Source organism: Pinus tabuliformis, chromosome 1_2, assembly GCF_031772625.1.
Source record: "Pinus tabuliformis cultivar Carrire ecotype Pingquan chromosome 1_2, CPIR1, whole genome shotgun sequence".
Taxonomy (NCBI): domain Eukaryota; kingdom Viridiplantae; phylum Streptophyta; class Pinopsida; order Pinales; family Pinaceae; genus Pinus; species Pinus tabuliformis.
Window position 1 is genome coordinate 594,368,102 of NC_142298.1, and position 23,542 is coordinate 594,391,643.

A 23,542-nucleotide genomic window follows, 5' to 3' on the forward strand; every position below is an offset into this window, starting at 1 on the left:
TGAGTAGCAACATTTAGTTGCCAGAGAGAGAGCCTGAGATCGAAGCAATAAGAGAGGGGCAGAGACAGTGAGGCTAGAGGAGACATTCCAGATCCAACGAGTGTAGTTGCAGAGAAAAGCAGAGATTTCTCCAGGAAGCAGCGCAGAGGCAGCGCAAAAGCTTCAGTGAGCAAGTTTGATTTTGCTGGGGTGAAGCTAGATTTCAGTTCCAGAGGCCGGAAAGCATTTCCAGAGTGCCGGAGGACCAGTTTCCTAGTTAGCAGAAGGCTGGACGACTTGATCTTCAGTTGTTCCGAGCAGAGTGTGTAGCAGACTGTGTTGGTGTGACGCAGTAGCTACACAAAGCTAGGAGGACGACTTGATTTTCAGAGAGCTGTTGAGTGCTGGGATTGCTCGGAGTGAGGGTAATTTCCCTCAAGATATTTTTGCCAGTATTTTCTTTGCAGGATTGCCAGTATTCGACATCCAGATTATTGTACTCAGATTTCACTTCTTTTAATAATAAAACCCTCAGCTGCTGCACCAGTTTTCCTGACTTGGGTTTTTCTGGGGACATTTGTGCAAAAATAATTGTGTTACTTTATGTGTGTGTGCTAGTAATTCTTCCAGTGTTTATTTTTTCCGCAGTTTATTTGTGTAGGTTGCAGTGTGATTGATTTTATATTTGTTGTAGCACACAGTAAATAAATTCTTAAAATTAATTTCACAATTAGGAGAATTATTTCCAGTTGCTACAATAAGATTCGAGTCACCGAATTTTCACTCTGTTGAATCATTGCTATTGAGAAAATCGAACTGCCTGGGCAATTGAATATTTGCTTTGGTCTATCCTCCATCACCACATCGATCCCTTCTTTTGTCTTCATGTTGTTATTCCAATGACCAAGTTTAAATCTTAGTCAACGACTCAGATCATTTCTGGATCGATCCGTGTGAGTTTCTAGACGATTCTCACCTTATCTCAATTAACACTGATTAATTAACCACATCCCTAGGTTTAGACTTAGGAAATATTAAAAAAAGGGTTAATAATCTAATTGAGACACTTCTATGTGGAATTTCCAGAAACAATTTCTGGGTTTTGGAGATCTCATGTATTCTAGCCTCTCCACAAAATTTAGTGGCTAGAACACATCCGATGTTGCAAAACCTAACACATGACTTCCTAAAGAGTGTCTCTCTCACCAGTTATCGACAATCCCTGAAACAAACCACCATGTTGGCGCTGTACTACTTTGATTATAACTAAGATGCAACTACGTCATATTTTGCATCCCGATATACTTGCCATCTTGCTCCCACAACCTGTGAGATTGGATTCTTGCTTCGTCGCACCATCCATGCTGTTGAAAAATGTGACTAGTGTTGGTGTTCATGATGTAATAAAATGTAATTTTTATCATTGGATTATTTAATATATTCATTATTTTTTTTATTTATTTTTGGTCAAAAACATGTTCTTCATGCTTATAGAGTTAATTGAGTTGAAAGGAATTTATTAAGAGTCGAATGAAATGTATTAGAGTCAAGTCCCATTTGAACTTTTTGTAAATAAAAGAAAATAAAATATTTTTGAGCCAAAGAGTCAACACAAGACCAAGTCGGCATATGTAGCAGCCATTTGACCCTCCTGACAACTATAAATACAAGACACTTCGATCTCTTGGAAGATCATTCATCACTTATCATCATACATCGATTTCTATGCCTAATCAAGAAAGAAGAGAGCGGAAGTCAAAGGAAAGAGAAGAAAGTCAAAGGAGAGAAAATATGAGTTTTCTGCTCTAATTCTGCTCACACATGTGAAGTTTTCTGAGGCTATTATAAGGCCGAAATTCAACCTCCACTGCAGATCCAAAATTTATGTGAGTTTTAACAAATTTCAGAGATTTTGACCAATGTTGACTTTGACTTGTTGGAGGTGACTTGGAGGAGGGTTCACTTGGGATCTTTGCGACAGTCTTGGTCTTGGTCTTGGGTTTGGATATCTCATTTTGATTTGATTCTATAAGAGAATGATTGCTTGTGTTTTCCCTCTTGTGGGGTTTTGCTCTAGCTTAGAACCTGATTTCTGGTGTTCTTTGTAATCTTTATGTTTTTCACATTCGTATAATTACTTTATGAAGAAGTTAACATAGGTTATAAGAAGCCAACAAACATTCGCACGTAATTATCAAGTCAAGAGAAATATATCACTATCTTCTAGCACTTGGTTTTTCAACACATCCATCCCATACTTATGTGTTGTCACCTTCCCTTTATGTGGTGTTGGGCAATCATTAGAGAAATTTTGAGGTCTAAAATGGGCTTCCTAAGGAATATTATAAAATAATAGTGGAAATGATAAAATAAGATTAGATTACATCATCAAATTTTAGAGGGAAGAAAATAAAAACTATTTTTTCAACTCGTATTTTCAATTTATCTCCCTATGGTTTTACTCAAATTTTGAGTGGGAGCACTCGTTGGATGCAGAATTTAATTTCTCATCCAAGAGTACCCATGTTGCATACTTTCAATGGCATTTGGTACATGAAAAATGAGAAATACATGAAAAAACATGATGGTTTTCATGTATTTCTCATTTTTCATGTAGCAAAGCATATCGAAAGTATGCAACATGGGTACTCCTTGGATGACTCTGCATCCAACAAGTGCTCCGACTCGAATTTGAGTAAAACTGTAGGGAGATAAAGTTAAAATACGAGTTGAAAATGTAGCTTTCTTGTTTTTTTAATGTTTTTACTTTTTTATTCCAAAAATGGTGAATCATCCCCCATGGTTGACGTCATCATCTTGAATCCTATTGGTTCTTGTAAAATTGATTTTGGTTGTACATTTTTGTTTTGAAGCCCATTTTAGACCTCAAAATTTTCTCTAATGAATGTGTTGTCACCTTCCCGTTATGTGTCATCACACTTATTCAGAAGTAATTATGTTACAGGATGGTTAGAAATTGTAACAAGGTAACATCTCTCTTAAGTTAGAAGTGATAAAACATCCATCTAATGCTAGCATCTAATCAACAAGTTGAATCCTTAGCACCATTTTCTAAGTAATGGAAGTCATACGATGGAGAACCATACCAACTAATGTCTAAAGCAGCAGAGATGCCATATAGTACATTTGAGATTAAGGGCCAGGAATTGATACACCACTATATATGAATGACTGATGAGCATAGGAATGCAATTGATAAATAGCAAGTCCATGTTGATGAGCAAAACATCTTGTCAAACTAGCAACAAATCACACCAATTGATTGTCCCTGGGGGAGTTGCCCAGGGGAAATTTTAAGGACGGAAAATTATCTTGAAGTTTAAAAACATTGGCGAATCTCACTAGTCCCTAATATGCAAAGTATAAAATGTTTATTGATATATTTCTAAAATTATTCAAAATTTTAATGATTTTATATATAGTCTCTATATAATGTTGATGATTTTTAAGGTAAAATAATTTTATATTGTAATATTTGGTAGAATAATTTTTAGAAAGAATGGAAATTGGTTAATCTTTTTTTTGGAAAAAACATGGAAAATTAGCCCACCTGCGAACAATAGCCCCTAAAATTTTCCATGGAGTTGCCTGAAGGGCAACAAGCTCTAAAGCCATATTATCTAAAGCTAGGTTATCTAAAGGAGGGGATTTAATCACTTGAATAATCAATACGAATCAATTATGGTGAGTGAGTGATGAGAGTGAGGATGGGGGAGTGCTGTTTAGATTCTCACAATTTCATTCACATTATTTCAATCTCAATAAATATGGCAATCCCTATTTCTATTCTAATCATTCCAATCAATGGGCATTCTCTCAATCACTCATTATTTATTGTGTTTGGTTCTTGAAATGATGCTTGAGGCCCCTACACCCTAGTGCATTGAGCTTAAAATCCCTTGCTATCCCAGAAGAAGCGAAAACAACCAGGAGGCCACCCCACTTCTACTATCTGATTGTACAGCAGCATCCTGCCCTATGGCTGGTCCTTTCATTCCGCATGTTCAGTGCTCCTCATTAACAGATGATCAAATTGATCAATGGCGTGGCTTTTATTGGATGAACCGTCCTTAATGAATGCATAGATCCAATTTGCATGTAATCAAGGTATATAATTTATAGATAACAGTTAAACCCAAGAGTGCAACATGTTTGCTTTTACAAGGGTGGCATCTGTTTCGTACTTGGTTGCAGCTGTTGGATTAATTGTGAACTGTTTGTCTTCCTTTTCTAGGCTTTGGCTGTCTTATTCTTTTTATTTCTGATATTTCTAATTCATCTCCCAGTTCAACCCCACCACCCTTAGAGATAACTGCATTGTTTCTGTTTTGTTCTTACTGAACTTGGATAGGGGCGTTAGCAGAATAACTAATGCTACTATAGAGTTATTTTTTAATGTTTAATAAGTTATCCTTTTAAGTTCACGATGTTTAAGGAAATTGATCTTGTTAATTCATGAACAGGTGCACCGGGCAAGAATTAAGGGCGCTACAAGTGATGTTGCTGTAAAGGTAGTAAAACTGAAAATCACAAGTTCGATATTTGATGTATGGTTTTCATCTATCGTAAATGACTTATACATGCGCATACAGGTTCAACATCCTGGGGTGCAGGAGATCATGATGACGGATATTCGTAATTTGAAAACTTTTGCAGCATACTTACAAAAAACAGATATCAAGTTTGATCTTGTGTCTGTTGTTCAAGAAATGGAGAAACAGGTATTCCTAGCTGAATCAGAGTATATTGTGATTCTGTGAAATATCAAGTGTAAGCATTTTTCTCTCAACTTGTCATGCTCTTCTTTAGTTTAAATAAAATACCCTTTATTATGTTGCCCATTATGGTCTGGTCTCTGTGTTTTTGGCTAAATGATTATAAATGTGAATATATTTCTCACTTCCCAATGTAACTGTCATATGATGCTTTTAGAAGTTCAGATCTATTAGACCTATCAACTGAATCAAGATTTGTGCATTTGAGCAGAAGCTAAAAGAAATTTGAACCATCAATATCAGCATATATAGTCAAAACAAATTGGGAAATAAACTAGATTTTCTATCTCCTTCAATGTCATCTTAAGAGTTTCATAGAGAGGCACAGGTTAGCTACTTTCCATTCAGATCATAAATTTGGAATCTTATGTTTCTTGCTGCAGGTCTTCAATTCTTGGCTGAAAGTTCCCACAGTTTGCCACTTTCTTAAATGCACATACGCCAATATCCATGCCAAATGCTCCCCATTTCTTGAAAAATCCTTTAATTTTCTGTGGCATTGTCTTTGCTTCTCAAATTGGGTCAGGAAAAATATCTTGTTTCCAGAAGTGACAGCCCAAGAATAAAGCCCGAGCTGTAGGAAATACCCAGCAACAGTCCCATTTGGAATTCCTGCAACCATAATTGACTGTCACAGGTACCAACAATGGATCCATTATCAATGCTGTCTGCCCTGTTTTAGAGCTAACTGAAAGAGCTACAGTTTTCTCTTTGTTACAACAATGTCTAGCACCCACAAAAAATATGATGTCCCAAGCACCAAAATGATAACTTTGTGTAACTCAGGAAGGCTGCCACTGTACCTTAGCAGTGCTTCCCCACACTTTAGGTTGTCAAAACCATGAGCTTTTAAACCTCCAATGGTGAACTAATTATAGAATATTCTTCTTCGTACACTCTTAACGATACTGGTAAAACTCACTTTCTACTTTTTCACATGCACTTAAGAAGAATTGGCAACTTTTTTTAATATGTCAACGGTTTTAGCGACAATCCTTACCTTTTTACTTCTTCTTTCACAGTTATAGGAATAATAGTGTCCAAAAGCCTAAATATGGTCAAGGACATGGAGAATAGGGAGTAACTTCAATTTTTTATTAGAATGGCTAAAGAGCCTATATGGCCAATGATTGGAATCAGAAAATGAGGCTCTGAAACCAAATGTTATAGCCAAACCTGACTCATGAGTTAAATATTCAAAGGATTGGAATATAGAAACACCCATATGGACAGTGTTACCCACCAAAAGTGGGTGACCCCACAGGAGAACTTTTTCTCTTGTTCATCTCTTCCAGCCAAAAGCCAACAACCCTTGATAGCCATCAAGTAGCCAATGTGATGTGCCATTCTTATCTCTGCCACTTGCATCGTTGGTATGTTTCCTCACCCATTTATCAAGAACACTGGTTGGAACCTTGGCAATCTGACCCAAACTGTACTTATTCATTATGCAATTGGGAGCTTATGCTTGTTTTTCATTTGGGCATTTGACATGGATTATGGGGTGACTTGGAAGAAAGAAGGGTTTTAACTGTGGTTTTGTTCCCTCATCTTAAATGGCGGGTTAATATTCAATCCTAGTCCAATGGGACCTCCCCTAATGGCCCATGGCATTAGGAAGGGAATTACTTGGGAAACCCTGATTGAAATAGCGTGGTCCCATTTTTCTCATTCCATACTTATCACATTACAAGCCCTATACTCCACATTCCATCTCCAGGTCCACTTGACCATGGGTCCATTGGAATTTAACAGACCCCCTCCCCTTTTCCACATATTTGGGTTGGGCTTCGAAAATTTTCCCTCGGAGGTTGATGCAACTAAAAGAAAAGGAAATAACATATCATGGCCACAAGTAAGAAACAAAAGAAACAAAGAAAGAAATTATAAAATGCAAAAGATTGTCCGGACATTAACATTAGCGTGTGGGCAAAAGCCAACCATGAGTTCTACCCCTTATCATTATGGCCATTACCTGGTTCTTGGGGCCAATTTTACCCTACCACATCATGGAAAGGAATCCTTGCATGTCCCAACCTCCGGTGGGCGATGAACTACCTCACCACTATGGGGGTATTACTGCTACACATCATTCAAAGCATGCTCTCATTTCCTAGAGCTTGGAACAATAATACGAAGAAAAATCAAGAAAAAGAAAAAGGCAATAAGAGGGGTGGAAAAGCAAATTCCAGGGTAACTAATGCATTCACGATTGCTCCCTCCTTACATCTGTATGTCCAAATTGTGGAATTCCTCATCATTGCTACCCCTCTGACCATGGCATAATGCCCTGAGAGCCCTTTTCCCCTCCATTCCATCATTATTCACATTGTGAAAATTCCTAAACTCGAAGAAACCCTTACTGCAACAAATCTGAATCTACTTCACCTACTTGAGTTTAAATTACATTCATCAAGTTATTCTTTTAAATACTGAAGCAAATTACTTCTGCAACCTACACTAATTAAATATTTGATCTCATGAAACAAAAAACAGAGCAAAGAACAAGATACATAGGACACACTTATTGTTGGACACAATAGTCCTCGGAAAAACCTAATGCGGGAAAACCGATGCAACAATTCTGAGGGTTTATTATTATGCAGGAGAAATATCTGAATACAAATCTAGGATGCTCTCTAGCAATCTTTTACAGAGAAAATACTGGCGGAAAATTTGAGTGAGGTTTACCTCACTTCATCCGGCAGAATTTCGGCTAATCCGACAAAAGACTGGCTAACCCTAGCTATTTCTGTGCTACTCTGTGTCAGCCCTGCGTCACCTTATTTGCCCTCTGTATCAGCTCTTTTGGCTGTGCCGGCAGTTCCTGGCAGTTCCGACAGCTCCAACAGTTCTCGACAGTTCTGGATTCTGCGTGACAGGCAACTTTTCTGCTCTTTGCTGGCCCTTCGGGCTCTGCGTCAGGACTGCATATGCCCAGACTAGCCCAGCACCAACTTTCCTAGCGACTGCGCTGCCTCTTTGCAAGCTCTCTCTGCCTCTCTATCAATGTTCTTCGGAAAGTCCTCCCAGATTCTCACTACCCTTCTACTGCTGAATGATCACTTAGTTCAAATTTCTCAGCTTCCTAGCCCCAGAAATCGAACTCCAGATCAGTTCTCTCTCTCTCTCTCTCTCTCTCCAAATGAACCCCAAACCTCCATTTTATACTTTCCCTGTTGAGTCTTCAACGACCGAGAACGACCGAGATTTGTTGGAATTTCTAAGCCTAACCCGTTAGAAACCCTTCATGTACTTTTTGATTTATGCCTACCTACTTGTTCTGTTAATTAACAAGTTATTTACCATGTAAATACTGGAAATAAATACAAGTACATGCTCAAAATATTACAGATCATCCACTGAAGGAAGCAGAAACAAGCACACAAGTGACACCGTTGTTTTTGGACTAATGTCCCCGGAAAAACCCAATGTGGGAAAATCGATGTAGCTATCTGAGGGCTTGATTTATTAAGCAGTTTCAGAATACAATTTGGGTGCCAAATCCAACTCACCCAACAGAGAAAAAGCTCGGCAGTAGTACCTCTCTACTCGGAAGCAGATATTACGGCTGAAACCCTGGATAAACACTATGGTAGCTCCACAGCTCCAATTTGCCCCACGAAACCCCAGCGTCAGCCTCTCTCTGGCCCAACGTTAGCCCAAAGTCACTCTGGCTTGGCCTGCATCAGCCTCTGGAGGCACTGCGTCAGCCCTCTGGCACTCAGTGTCACCCACGTTGCCCCTCTGAGGCACTGCACAACTCTTGGTTGGCTCTGCGTGTGCTCTGGGCTGGCTTTGCATGAACCCTTGGCTGCTTTTGGGTCCTCTCCAGCTACTGCACTGATCCTCTCGGTGCTATCTCTGCCTCTCTGCGTTTGTATTCACTGCCCCTCAGCTGCAACTCCGTTCACTCTCTCAACTTTCTCAGCAAACCCAACCCCAGAAAGTCGAAATCTTGATCTCTTGGTGTGTTCTCCAAGTGACCCTCAAGCCTCCTCTTATACTTTACTCGTTGACAAATTAATGGCCGAGTTTAAGTCCCTAATCAACGGCTAAGATTAGATCTGGCTTGATCCATGTCTTTTGGACCATTCTAACACAATTTTATATTAATTCACATTAATATTTTATTTTCCCTAAGTTTAGACTTAGGGACTCCATTAAAAATATTAATTATTTTAATATCTCCCAAACTATTTAGAATCTGCCCAAACCCTTTTTGGGTATTGGAAATCTCATGTGCCTTAGCCTCTCCACCAATTTTCGTGGCTAGAGCACATTCGATGCTACCCCAAATCAACACTCCCTCTTAGCGAGGACTGTGCTCTAGTAATACTCCTCACTGAGCATCACTCTGATCATCCGACATCGGTCCCTGTGCTGATGCTAGGTCTGCTTCCCAACATCCTCTGCACTGTTGCATCGTGTACTGCTACCCATGGCCCTGCCACTACCACTATTGCATCTATACTGCAACTCCCTCTGCATCCGTGCTGCTGCCCATGGCCTTGCCACTGTCACTGCTGCGCTGCAACTCAGTTACTGAGAAGTAAGTAACTGATCTCCTAACTCTGACATCTCCGTCAGGCTAGAAACACTCCTGATGCTGAACCTCCCTCTGTCACTAACAAGTGCTCCCTCTCTGACGTCTGCGCTGCTGCAACAACTCCATGCATCTCGCATCGTTGCACACCTCTTTGTGCCATCCTGCACTGGTGCAACATTCCCATGCTTCTCGCACTGTTGCAACCTGCTAGGCTCGTGCTATCCTAGGAATCTTGCACTGTAGCTCCCTCTGTTGCTCCATTCGCATCCGTCTCTATTGACATTGCCAATACTACTACTCCTCTTCGGGGCTCCCGTAGCAAGGTCTAATCCAAGAGGCTAGGTACCTTGAGGATCCTGCCCCTCATCGCCTGTAGTCTGCTTGACTACAGCTCGATGTCTCCCCACTTCTTCTGAAGTGGCACATGAGCACTCATGGCACAATCATTGTCTATCTCCACTTCCTTCTCTACCCTTGCTGGCGCTGCCTTGGTCTTGGAGGCCTCTCCCTTACTCTTCTTCCTTGGACATTGGGTTGCATAATGACCCAGCTCCCCACAGTTGAAGCATTTGACCTTGGAGAGGTCCTTCTTCTTCCGTTTCTCCTGCTTTCCCTCAGATGCTAGGGCAACATCTTCCTCCTCCTCCTTGATTCTGATCCCCTTGCTGCTGCTTCCCGCCTTGCTCAGCCTTTTGATCTCTTCTTGGCAAAGAGCAACCCACATTTCCTCCCAATCTGGAAGGGTCGCCCTGCCCAGTATACTCTGGACAAACACCTCCCAGTCTTCTGAGATTGCGTTCAGGGCTGTTCTCACCATCAATTTTGGATCCGACGTTGCCCCTATGGAAGTCAACTGATCCCGAATCTCCTTCAATCGACCGAGGAATGGGTCGATTTGTTCTCCCTTCTTCATCTGGTATGATCGCAACTGATTTTCTAGTAGCATCTTCCTCTGCACGGAAGTATGCTAATACAACTTGGTCAGGGCCTCCCACATCTCCTATGCCGTGTTCTTCTTGGCAATATGTGGTACTATATGATCCTTGACCCCGTCAAGGATGATACTCTTAGCCCTCACCATTGCATTCTCGTACCTGTCGTTATCAGCCAGATCAACTGGGATAGTTATCGTCCTCAAGGCGAAGTGTTTGACACAATTCCTATCTAGTACGGATAAGATTCTGGCTTTCCAGACTACAAAGTTTGAGGCTCTGTCCAGTCTGTCCTGGTCTCTTGCTCCATGTAGTGCCATTTCGATGCTCCTCTACTTCTCTCCTGGAAGTTCTTGGTGTGACTCCCTCTGAGCCTCGATTTCCCTCCTAGAAATCCTTCTGGAAATGTCGAGATGCCCCTCTAATCGTCTGTGCAACTGCAACACTGATCCAGATTCCTTGGCTAGAAATCCGTCTCGCAACAACTCCCTCTCCCTTGGCCTTGCCCTGTTAGGTACTGTTCTGACTATAGTATCCCACCAGCTCCACTCTACAACTTACCCACAGCCTCCTAAACCCCAACAAACTGAAGGTTAGAGCTCCTAGGCTCTGCGCAATCTCGACACCGGAAAATCAGCCTCCTCAGCCAATTGCGTCAGCCCTCTTGGCCTCTACGTGAGCCTGCCTTTGCTTCCCTCAACCTCTGCACTGCCTCTTCCTAGTTCAATCTTGATGACATAGGCACTGCGTCACCCCTTCCTTGCTATTCCTACTCTGCTAGGAACAACTTCTGTCACTTGGGACAACTATTTTTCTGCTGCTGCTGCTCTGTTCGACTGATGTCCTTAGTTCTCCTGTGATCTGCAACCACACTCTGATACCATGTTGGAATTTCTAAGTCTACCCTATTAGAAACCCTTCATGTACTTTCTGATTTATTCCTAACTACCTGTTCTGTTAATTAACAAGTTATTTACCATGTAAATATTGGAAATAAATACAAGTACATGCTCAACATATTACAGATCATCAACTAAAGGAAACAGAAACAAGCACACAAGTGACACCATTGTTTTTGGACTAATGTCCCCGGAAAAACCCAATGCGGGAAAACCGGTGCAGCTATCTGAGGGTTTGATTTATTAAGCAATTTCAGAATACAATCTCAGTGCCAAATTCGGCTCACCCAACAGAGAAAAACCTTGGAAGTAGTACCTCTCTACTCGGACGCAGATATTTTGGCTGAAACCTCGGATAAACACTTTGGCAGCTCCACAGCTCCAATCTGCCCCACGAAACCCTAGCGTCAGCCTCTCTCTGGCCCAGGGTTACCCCAATGTCACTGTGGCTTGACCTGCATCAGCCTTTGGAGGCATTGCGTTAGCCCTCTGGCCCTCTTCGTCACCCACGCTGGCCCTCTGAGGCACTGTGGAACTCCTGGTTGCCTCTGCGTGAGCCCTGGTTGGCTCTGTGTGAACCCTTGGCTGCTTCTGCGTCCCTCTCTCTGGCTACTGCGCTGATCCTCGCTATCTCTGCCTCTCTGCTTCTGTATTCACTGCGCCTCAGCTGCAACTCTGATCATTCTCTCAACTTTCTTAGTAAACCCAGCCCCAGAAAGTCGAAGTCTTGATCTCTTCGTGTGTTCTCCAAGTGACCCTCAAGCCTCCTTACTTACTTTTTTCGTTGACAAATCAACGGTTGAGATTAAGTCTCTAATCAACGGCTAAGATTAGATCTGGCTTGATCCATGTCTTTTGGACCATTCTAACACAGTTTTATATTTTATATTAATTCACATTAATATTTTATTTTCCCTAAGTTTAGACTTAGGGACTCCATTAAAAATATTAATTATTTAAATATCTCCCACACTGTTTAGAATCTGCCCAAACTGTTTCTGGGTATTGGAGATCTCATGTGCCTTAACCTCTCCACCAACTTTCGTGGCTAGAGCACATCCGATGCCACCCCAAATCAACACGATTAAGTCTCTAATCAACGGCTAAGATTAAAATATGACTTGATCTGCCTTCTAGATCATTCTCACCCATATTTTGATTAATACCCATTAATATTTTAATTTCCCCAAGTTTAGATTTAGGAACTCCATTAAAAATATTAATTATTTTAATAAAATACAATCCGGGTGGACTTTCACCAAACAATTACTGGGTTCTTTAGAACTCATGTGCCTTAGCCTCTCCACCAAGGCTAAAGCACTTCCAATGCTACCAAAAACTAACACACATGACACCTATTAATTGAGGGGTGGACCAGGAACTTGCCTTTCCCTTTAGGGGATGGGAACTCCTAATAGGCTCATCCATTAACTAGAACTACCTAGGAAGATAATGTTACCCACCACTTTGTGGGTGATATCCCTAGGAGAATTTTTTTCTCCATGATGGTCCTCAACCAACAACCAACAACCCCTTGCAGCCAACAACTAGCTCATTGTGCCATTTCTCCGCCACTTGAGCCAACCATGTGGTCCCTCACCCATTTGTCATGATCGTATGTTTGAAGGTGGGCCTCCTAAACCTAAAGGTATGCCTTGTCATTTGGTGATTGAGTATTTTAGTTTAATTATTATGGAACCTCCTGGGCATGGATTGATAGGGGGATTTGGTGGAAAGAGTGGACTAGGTCTGTGCTCTTGTCACCTAGGTCTCTTTTGGATGTTAACCTTGGGCCCTAGTCCTGTGGGATCTCTTTTACTAACCTTTGGGTTTTAGGGATGGTACTATATGGGAAACCCTGATTTTGGTTGCGTGGTCCCACTCCCCGATCCACATATATCACCCATTCTTCTGCTCATTATAAGCCCATTCATCACTCCTCCCACCTGGGTCTACATTCCTCCACTGGGTCCACAAAGGGTCAACCATCCCCTTCCCTTTGGCCACACCTTAGGTTGGGCTTGGAATGACGCCCAAAGGTTGATGCAAAAGAATGGAAAAGAAAAAGCATAATTGGCTACATTCGACAGGAAATTGTACCACAAAATGCAAAAGATGGTCGGGACAAACACATTTAGCAGGTGGGCAAGCCAATACATGAGCTCTCCATCACCCTGGTTCCTATAGGCCCTAGATGAGCCTCCTCTATCATTCAGGAACCCATGATTGTCCTAACCCCTGGTGGGCGATGAACCGCCCCACTTTAAAATGGGTATCCACTGCTATACATTACACATCATGCTCTCATTCCCTTGAGCCTCGAGAAGTTAACCAAAGAAAAATCATAAAAGGTAAAAGACATATGAAGAAGGGTGGAAAAATCAAGGTCAAGGTAACGCATGTACCATGATTGCTCTCTCCTACACATCATTTAACCAAGTATGGGCTTCCCTTTCATTTGCTATCCTTGTACCATGGCATGTGACCCAAGTTTTCCCTTTCATGCCCTACTCTGTTTCATCACTTTATCACATGCCACCACCCTTGAAGGATGTGCCATGGACATACCATCCCCTTTAGAAGCAAAAACCACCTAATAGGGTGCTTGGTTAACCCCCCTTTGAGCTTGGAGACATTTGCACATGCCAAAGCCCACTATGGAAGGGCATGCCATTATGAAGTGCCGACCTGTTTTCCAAGGTTTGTAAACTCTTTTACTTGATTCTTTAATGACTTAGTGTATTGGAGGGCAAGGGGACAGGTTGGATCTTATGCAAAATTACAGGTGGTCTCCATTTTGGGTTTGGTCTTCCTATACGGGGTCCCAACCCTCCACGGGGCTACATTGGCACATGTAGGGTGTGTGTAGCGAGCCATGGTCCTCCACAACAATAGAAAACATTCCATGGATCCACAAAGTCATTCAGAGATTGCTCATGGTTCACCTATTGGACAAAGAAAATGCACCTGTGTCACCATACCCAACCGGCTCCACAGTTGCACCATACACTTAGCAGATGATCCAGGATCTATATGATGATGTGGCATCACTTATATCATCATCATAGCCCTTACAGATGGTCTACAGGGATTTTCAATCTATTTGGAGACCCATGAGGACGTTTGTGTGCCCCCATATCCATTTGGGAGCACCACTTGTTTATTACTTGGAGAACAAGGGGCCAAGCCCATGTCCACTATTTTTGGAGTCCTATTTCACATTATGGCACCTATGGACTTCATTAGGCCTCCTCTAAGGCCCAACAACACATGTTATTGATCATTCGACCCTCTTGAGAGGCTTACTCCTTTGTTATTGAGCTAGTTTGGTGGGCTTGTCACCAAAAGTACTTGTTATTTTGCACATTATTTTATTCTAGGGGCTAAATTAGGCCAAAATAAGCTAAATCGAATTCATTAGACATTGTATAAATAGATGATGAGTTGATTCATTCTCTCATCATCACTTGGATTGATCATATTCTCTTGTGAGATTTTCGCTATTCTCTTTGAAGGACAAAATTGGATGGATGGATGAATTTTGATGTTTGGATATCTTCATTTTTGTCTTGGAGCTTCTATATTGGCATATGATGATGATTGGATATACTTGTTCTCACATGTAAGTGCTCTTTTAATGCTATTTTGTCATTCTTTTCTATGTCACATAAATGATGTTGGGATTTTTACTATACTAGGCTGAAATTTTGCTGCTTTTCTTGGATGAAAGGGTATAAATTTGTCTTTTATTAGCGTTGCATCATGTTATGGGCCATGTTTGAATAAGTGAATGTTCCTAGAGATATTTCATTGAAATTTATTTTGACAAGTCATTACATATTACACATTGATGTATAAAGACCTTGAAGCAATTTTCCTCATGCCCTGATTGTGATGCGAAATTGTTCTAGAGGCCTCCTTGATAGAATGAAACCATCCTAATCATAGGAATCTTCTTGACTCCATTTCTCCTAAAGGAATAGACACTCATATTCCATAGGTGATCACCATAAATCATACTCTTTATCATCTCTCCCTTTTTCTTCTAGGCCTAGCTTACATAGGTCACCTAGGGCATCGATTATCTCACAATCTAGGCATCCAAACAATTCTATTTTTGGTCCAGAACTGCGTTGGGTCTAGAGACCTTCTAAATTTGAAGCAAATCCGACAATGGGATCTTGAGATATTGCAAGCCCTAGCTTGAGGACCGTTTCTTGCCCTAGGTTTCCTTAGGCTAATAGCCTCATAGGGGTCATTGCATTAACTTCATTGAAGACTCTTCCTTTGATCCCTTTCTCCTCTGCAATTAGGTCAAGCATACCCTTGATTGATAAATTCCACCCCCTTAACCTAATTGTGGGTCCACTTTGTCCTGTGTGGTCCCATAACCTCTTGAAGACAACTTCACAAGGACCATTTGGAATCCAGTTTCCACAAAGATTTCTTGGACTAGGCCCCTCCATTACAAGTCTCATTTGCACAACCCTAGCCCTTGAAATCCCCTTGGCTCTTCTTAGAGAGCCTTACACCTTGCTTTTCAAGCAAGAAAACCACAATTTGAGTCTCTCTTGTGAATAGGCCTTTAGGAATCACTCCGGTCCCTTTATTGACTCATTTATCTAGGTGATTCCCTTCATACCGGGTCTCCTCCCATCGGTGAAGGTCCATAAAATGTAGGGAGCTTTAGCTGAGGTGACAATGGGCTATTGCTCCATTGTTGCCCTTAAACTAGCAGTTGCCCCTCTAGGATCCCCTTCTAGGACCCCTGCTAGTTTGAGCGGTAACATTTTGGCGCCGTTGTCAGGGAAACGAAATGTGTTTTTTGTTCCCTATATGACATTATTTTTATCTCATTTGGTGACTCCATTGGAAGAACAAAGCTCTAGTTCTTCATTGAACTTCAAAATCAATGCTTATAGGGTGAAGCAAGCATTTGTTAAGGCAATTTTAGTTCACCTTGGTGACTTCCATGATATCAATATATAAAGATCAATGGCTTCTAAAAAGCTTCATGAGTGGTTTCCTGCTTTGGATATCACTTTGGTTCCAGGATACCGTAATGGCTTCTAAAAAGCTTCATGAGTGGTTTCCTGCTTTGGATACCACTTTGGTTCCAGGATACCGTAATGGCCTGGATTGGAAGTTTATGCAAAATATGCCACAATTTGAGGGTGATCCATCTACAGTAATGGACTACATAGTAAAACTTATTAAGCATGCTTTTGAAGTTAATGTGGTTCATCTAGACAACCTCATGGAGTTATTTATTGCTTCTCTGTAATGGCCTAGATTGGAAGTTTATGAAAAATATGCCAGAATTTGAGGGTGATCCATCTACAGTAATGGACTACATAGTAAAACTTATTAAGCATGCTTTTGAAGTTAATGTGGTTCATCTAGACAACCTCATGGAGTTATTTATTGCTTCTATTGAATACAAGCACTGAGGTTGGCTTGACTCGTGTGAGCTTGAAAGCATTTCATCTTTTATCGAGTTGCTCAACAAATTCATAGAGTATAAGGGACCCAAATTCCAATCTAATGAAGTTGCTTGTGGGAGCTTAGGGGAAGAAGGGAAGGTCTCATTAGTCAAGATGAAGGAGTTGGAGATAACCTTGAGGATCTTAGTGATGTGTAGGAAGATGATTCCTCATTGGGTCCACATGATGAACAAGATGACATGAAAACACGTGTTCGGAAGGATGAGTCTATGGAAAGTGAAATTGAGACTAACCTTGCCTTTCTCGAGGATATTACTCCCGATGACTCCTTTTGAGAACCTTAAGGAAGGTGATCCCATTAGGCGCTTGGAAGATGACATTGGAGATTACTTCCACATTGAAAAGGAGAAGTGGGAAATCTTTGGTCCTCGATTTGATTGTGCTCCCATTTATGATATCAACAAGGAAGATGAGACTGAGATTGGTTTTCCCTTTCTCTCGGCTATTATTTATGATGACGTATCCATCGATACCCTTCGGAAGGAGAATTATTATTTTCCCTTGCATAAAGAGGGATAGTTGGAAGTGATCGATTCTCCTTTTTGGGAAAACCCAATATTTGAGGATAATAATGAGGAAATCGATAAGGCTCCTACCTATCCTCCTTATGATTCTGAGAGTATATTCAAATCACTTGGGCCTCTAGAGTTGGATTTTCACGAAAATGATCTTGTTGAGACTTCACCTTCCCCTTTGCCCTTTTCTATTGTTCATCATCTTGAGTCTTCATTAAGTGATTCCCTCACCCATTGTCATATGATCTCAAGTGACCGTGAGCCCTTCCCCCTTCCAAGTATAGTGTCGAGGAAGAACCCCTCATTGATTATACTTTACCTCCTTGGACACACCCTAAGGATTTTGATATCTCCATGACCTCCCCTCTCCAAAGGGACCATCACCTTGAGCAACCTATTTGTCACACTCCTTCTTTCCCTCACCCGTCATCCCCCTCTCAACACGACCTTGTGGCATCTAGAAAGCACAATATTATGAGCAATGATTGTGACAAGAAGTTATTAAAGGAAATTATTCGTTCCACCATTGTGTACTTAGGGGGAAGGCCCCACACCTCTAGGTTGACTCATGTTCCTTCTCTTAGGGATTCCTCTTACCTCGCATGGAGATCATGTTTTCCCACCCCCTGCACCTATGTTGCGGGGGAGCGCCCCCCCCCCCTCGAACCCGCTCCCGAATCGCGCTCCGGGCGGGAACGGCTCAGGAGCGTGCTCCCTCAAAAAAATTTGCGCTCCTTGGTCTGTTCGGAATCGACTTAGGGAGCGATTGCTTCGGCGCTCCTGGAGCGATTCGCGCGGGGCCGGGAGCGGGTCGGCGGAAAAAAATTCCGCGGACCCAAAAAAAATTGAATTTTTAAAATTTTTTTTTGGTTTTAAAAGGCCAATGGGCCAAAAAAATATTCATTGTTACTTCATTGAGCTTGAGTTTGGAGCTGGAGCAAGAGCAAAGGAGCGAGGAGCAAGTGCTGAGGAGCGAGGAGCAAGTGCCAAGGAGCGAGGAGCAAGCCTGCAGAGGTAAGTAACTTAGTAATTTAGTTAGTTTAGCTGGTTAGGTAGTAATTTAGTTAATTTAATTTAGCTTATTGAGTTTAAAAATCATGTATTTAAATTAAATTAATAAATTAAATTAATTAATCCCAATAAATTAAATTAATTTGCAGATTCAAGAATCAAAACCCTACAAACATCAAACACCATGGACCTGGCTATATTTCTTGGCATTTTCCTTTTCCTGGTCCCTTTTATGGTTATTATGGTGCTGGAGAGTAGGAAACGGAGGGTCCAGCCTCAAACTGAAGAGGGGGATGAAGAAGCCGGAGAAAGTCAAATGGGTGAAAACCCCGGTGAGGAGCTGGAGGAGGGTGAACATGACCCTCAAAAAACTAAACAAGACCAAACTCCATTGTGGAAATATGTTAACAGGGCTAAAACAGGGAGAGGGGGTGGAACCACTAAATTTCATTGCCCCCATTGCAACACTGATTACACAGTTTCATACACCCGTGCTAGAAGACACCTCTGCGGGAAAAGGCCATGGGATGGAGCAGTGTTGCGGGGGAGCGCCCCCCCCCCTCGAACCCGCTCCCGAAGCGCGCTCCGGGCGGGAGCGGCTCGGGAGTGGGTCGGGAGCGCGCTCCCGTAAAAAAATTTGCGCTCCCTGGTCTGTGAGGGAGCGCTTCAGGGAGCGATCGCTCCCGCGCTCCCGGAGCGCTTTTTAATGCCCGGGAGCGATCGGGGAGCGATCGCTCCCTGATCGCTCCCGGGCATTAAAAAACGCTCCGGGAGCGAATTTTAAAAATCCGGGAGCGGTTCGGCGGAAAAAAATTCCGCCGGACCCGAAAAAACAAAAAAATTTAACTAATTTTTTTTGGTTTATAAGCCCAATGGGCCAAAAAAAAATCATTTCAATGAGATTGAGCTTGAGCTTGAGAGCTGAGGAAGAGCAAAGGAGCAAGGAGCAAGAGCTAAGGAGCAAGGAGCCAGAGCTGAGGAGCGAGGAGCAAGTGCCAAGGAGCGAGGAGCAAGCTTGCAGAGGTAAGTAACTTAATCATTTAGTTAGTTTAGTTGGTTAGGTAGTTAGTTAGTTTAGTTTAATTTACCTGTTTGAGTTTAAAGATCATTAATTTAAATTAAATTAATAAATTAAATGAATTAATCCCAATAAACTAAATTAATTTGCAGATTCAAGACTCAAACCCTACAAACATCAAACACGATGGACCTGGGGATTTTTATTGGCATTTTCCTCTTCCTGGTCCCTTTTCTGGTTATTATGGTGGTGGAGAGTAGGAAACGGAGGGGGCCTGAAACTGAAGAGGTGGATGAAGAAGCCGGAGGAAGTCAAATAGGTGAAAACCCCAGTGAGGAGGATGTGGAGGAGGGTGAACATGAGGGTCAAAAAACTAAACAAGACCAAACTCCATTGTGGAAATATGTTCAAAGGGCTGAAACAGGGAGAGGGGGTGGAACCACTAAATTTCATTGCCCCCATTGCAACACTGATTACACAGGCTCATACACCCGTTTGAGAAGACACCTTTGCGGGAAAAGGGCATGGGATGGAGAGAAACAAATAGGAATCAGAACTTGCGACGCGGTGTCAACAGCAGATAGAGCCAAATACATAAAGGAAGAGGAGGACGCCCAATACAAAGCAAAAAGATCAAGGGGTTTCTTTGAAAGCTCACAAAGAACTCCTTCAGCATCCTCCCAAGGCAGTGGATATGGACATGGAGGCTCAGGGTCATCATCTTTACGCCGTAGAACCATATCAGATTTCCTTGATGAGGGGTGTAGGAATGATGTGGATTAAAAAATTTACAGGTTCCTCTATGCAAATGGGATACCATTCAATGTTCTACGCTCACCTTATTGGCACGAAATGGTTTCTGCCATAAATGATGCCCCTAAAGGATACAAGAGCCCTGGGTATGACAAGGCAAGAACTGTTGGCCTTGATCATGAAGAAGCAAAAATATCACATTCTTTGAATAAAATGACAAGTTCTTGGACTGACAATGGGGTGTCCATTGTATCTGATGGATGGACAAATGTAAAAGGCAAGCCATTGATAAGTGTTCTTGCTGTGTCCCGAAGTGGTCCCATTTTTCTAGCTGCACATGATTACTCAGACAAGTTCAAGACCGCTATCAACATTGCAGAAGCATTGCTTGAAACAATTGAGCGTATTGGCCCATACAATGTCATCCAAGTCATCACTGATAATGCTCCTAATTGTAAGGCAGCGGGAGCAATTATTGAGGATAGATACCCGAACATATTTTGGTCTGGATGTTTGGTTCACACATTGAACCTTCTGTTGCATGATATTGTCAAAAACAAAAATGAACAATACCAATGGATTGGTGATTTGTACAAGAAAGGAAAAAAAATGATAAAATTTATTACAAATCATAGCAATACCCATGGCCTTTTCCGCAGTCACTCGAGATTGGAGTTGCTGAAGATTGCGAGGACTAGATTTGGTAGCTATTACCTCACCTTCAGGCGCCTTTTGAAGGTAAGAGAGGGTTTAGCTAGCATGGTATCAAGTCCAAATTGGCAGGTGTTAAAGGAAAGGGCTACAAATGTAGCTGACATTGCAGGTTTTGAAACGGTGGAGGAGGCCGCTCTTGATGGGCAGTTTTGGACAACTGTGAGACAGGTATTGGATTTCACCAAGCCAATTTATAACATGATTCGGTTTGCAGATACAGACAAACCAGTGATTGGCGAGGTGTATGAGCAAATGGATACCATGTTGGGGGAAATAAAAGACATTGTTAATAACAGAGATCCCGACTTGTACAATCTGATTCACGATTGTGTGTGTGAACGGTGGAAAAGGCTTAACCTTCCACTACATTGCTTGGCGTATATCCTTACGCCAAAATACTACTCAGATTCTTGGTTGGGCAAACCTGCAGCAGGGGGTGGTGTTAGGACCAAACCCCATTTAGATCGAGAGGTAACTAAAGGATATCTGGATGCATTAGAAAAGTTGGTGCCTGACAGGGAGGAATGTGCAGCTGTGCGCCTTGAAATAGGCAGATACTTCACTGGCAGTGGTTTGTATGGTAACTTCCATGCAATGGACGACAAAGATAAATTTGATTCTCTCACATGGTGGGAAACATATGGCGGCGACGGACTTTTGCGAAAATTGGCATTGAAAGTTCTTGCACAGGTTGTAAATTCTTCTTCTGCAGAGAGGTGTTGGAGCACCTACAGTTATATACATAATGTGAAAAGAAACAGGCTCAACGAAAACCGAGCAGAAAGCTTGGTTTATGTGCACTACAATTTGAGGTTGTTGAGCCATTACTGTGATCGGGCTAATGAAGATCCCACATATAAAATTTGGGACAATCACCCTGAGGACGACAATTTGGAGGATGGCATTGTACATATGGAAGAACTAGAAGATGAGCTTGTACGGGATGAAGCTGAAGCAGCTGCAACAGCCATGCCACCTCCACCTCCACCATCCAGTAGCAGTTCTCGGGGCCCGAGTCTTGTTTCATTGCTGTCGCCACCTCCATCGACACCCTCGCGTGGAGGCTCTAGTTCTGGTCGTCGGTCTGGGCGGGAGACTCCTAGAAGACCGCCACGACCTACTTATACTCCTGGAGACTCTCGTGGCAAGGGCCACTTGTAGATTTACAGTTTACTTGTCTTTTTTAGTTTCTATTAGACTTGTCACTTTAGTTTTCATAACTGTTCAGTGTTGAGTTTTGAGTCCTTGACTCTTGACTCTTGACTCTTTCATATCATTATGACATTATGATATTTTTTGTAAACATTATATCACTGTGACAATGAAAATTTGAAGTTTGAAGTTGGGCCTTGGCAATTATAACTCATTGGTAATGATTGTGAATTATGAATATGATGCTTTGTGAAAGACTAAAGTTGTTTCATTTCATCTCATTATTCATGTTTCATTTTATAAATTTTTAACATTTCAAAATTCATATCATGTTAACAGTTAGAAGTTAGGACTTAGAAATATCTTCGATATTACTTCTTGTAATGGTTAAACTTGGCTTACAAGTACAACTTGTTACTTTGGTGATCAATGATGATAAATGTTATTGAATTGAATGTTATTTTAATTTATTATTTTACTAAGGTTGATGACGATTATAATTTCTAGATGATTGATGTGATATGGTTCAATGATCAATTTATGTTTTTTTATGTTTTTTATGTCTATTTCATCATTCTACATGTTTTTGTTGACATATATGTATCAAAAATTAAAAAATATAAAAAATATATATATTTTTAAAAAATCGCTCCGGGATTCGCTCCCAAACCGGGAGCTTCTGAAAATGGTCGCTCCCGCTCCCGCTTCCGCTCCCGCTCCCCGCTTCCGCTCCCGCTCCCAAGTAACACTGGGATGGAGAGAAACAAATAGGAATCAAAATTTGTACAGCGGTGTCAGCAGCGGAGAGAGCCAAATACTAGAGATCCCAACTTGTACAAACTGATTCATGATTGTGTGTGTGAACGGTGGAATAGGCTTAACCTTCCACTACATTGCTTGGCGTATATCCTTACGCCAAATACTACTCTACATCTTGGTTGGGCCAACCTGCAGCAGGGGGTGGGGTTAGGACCAAACCCCATTTAGATCCAGGGTAACTAAAGGTTATTTGGAAGCATTAGAAAAGTTGGTACCTGACAGGGAGGAATGTGCAGCTGTGCGCCTTGAAATAGGCAGATACTTCAGTGGCACTGGTTTGTATGGTAACTTCCATGCAATGGACGACAAAGATAAATTTGAATCTCTCACATGGTGGGAAACATATGGCGGCCACGGACTTTTGCCAAAATTGGCAAAAAAAGTTCTTTCACAGGTTGTAAATTCTTCTTCTGCAGAGAGGTGTTGGAGCACCTACAGCTATATACATAATGTGAAAAGAAACAGACTCAATGAAAACCGAGCAGAAAGCTTGGTTTATGTGCACTACAACTTGAGGTTGTTGAGTCATTACTGTGATCGGGCTAATGAGGATCCCACATATAAAATTTGGGACAATCACCCAGAGGATGACAATTTGGAGGATGGCATTGTACATATTGAAGAACTAGAAGAGGAACTTGTAAGGGATGAAAATGAAGCAGTTGCAGCAGCCATGCCACCTCCACCTCCACCTCCACCATCCAGTAGCAGTGCTCGAGGTCCGAGTCTTGTTCCTTTGCTGTCGTCACCTCCATCTACACCCTCGCGTGGAGGTTCTAGTTCTGGTCGTCGGTCTGTGCGGGAGACTCCTAGAAGACCACCACGACCTGCTTATACTCCTGGAGACTCTCGTGGCAAGGGCCACATGTAGATTTACAGTTTACTTGTCTTTTTTAGTTTC

At 41.8% G+C, this 23,542-nt stretch overlaps 1 protein-coding gene across 4 annotated transcripts in view; it reads left to right on the plus strand.

Annotated features, from left to right (window-relative positions):
• The window catches only part of LOC149207047 (uncharacterized), a 356,193-nt gene that overhangs the window by 107,427 nt on the left and 225,224 nt on the right, over window positions 1-23,542 (plus strand). For all 4 annotated transcript variants that reach the window (XR_016252614.1, XM_089395659.1, XM_089395658.1 and 1 more), the window contains exons 4-5: window positions 4,464-4,511; window positions 4,593-4,721. Coding sequence is in view for 3 of the 4 variants with exons in the window: in XM_089395659.1 (XP_089251785.1) it covers window positions 4,464-4,511; window positions 4,593-4,721 (177 nt within the window). In the remaining variant the exon portion in view is untranslated. The remainder of the gene's footprint in view (window positions 1-4,463; window positions 4,512-4,592; window positions 4,722-23,542) is intronic.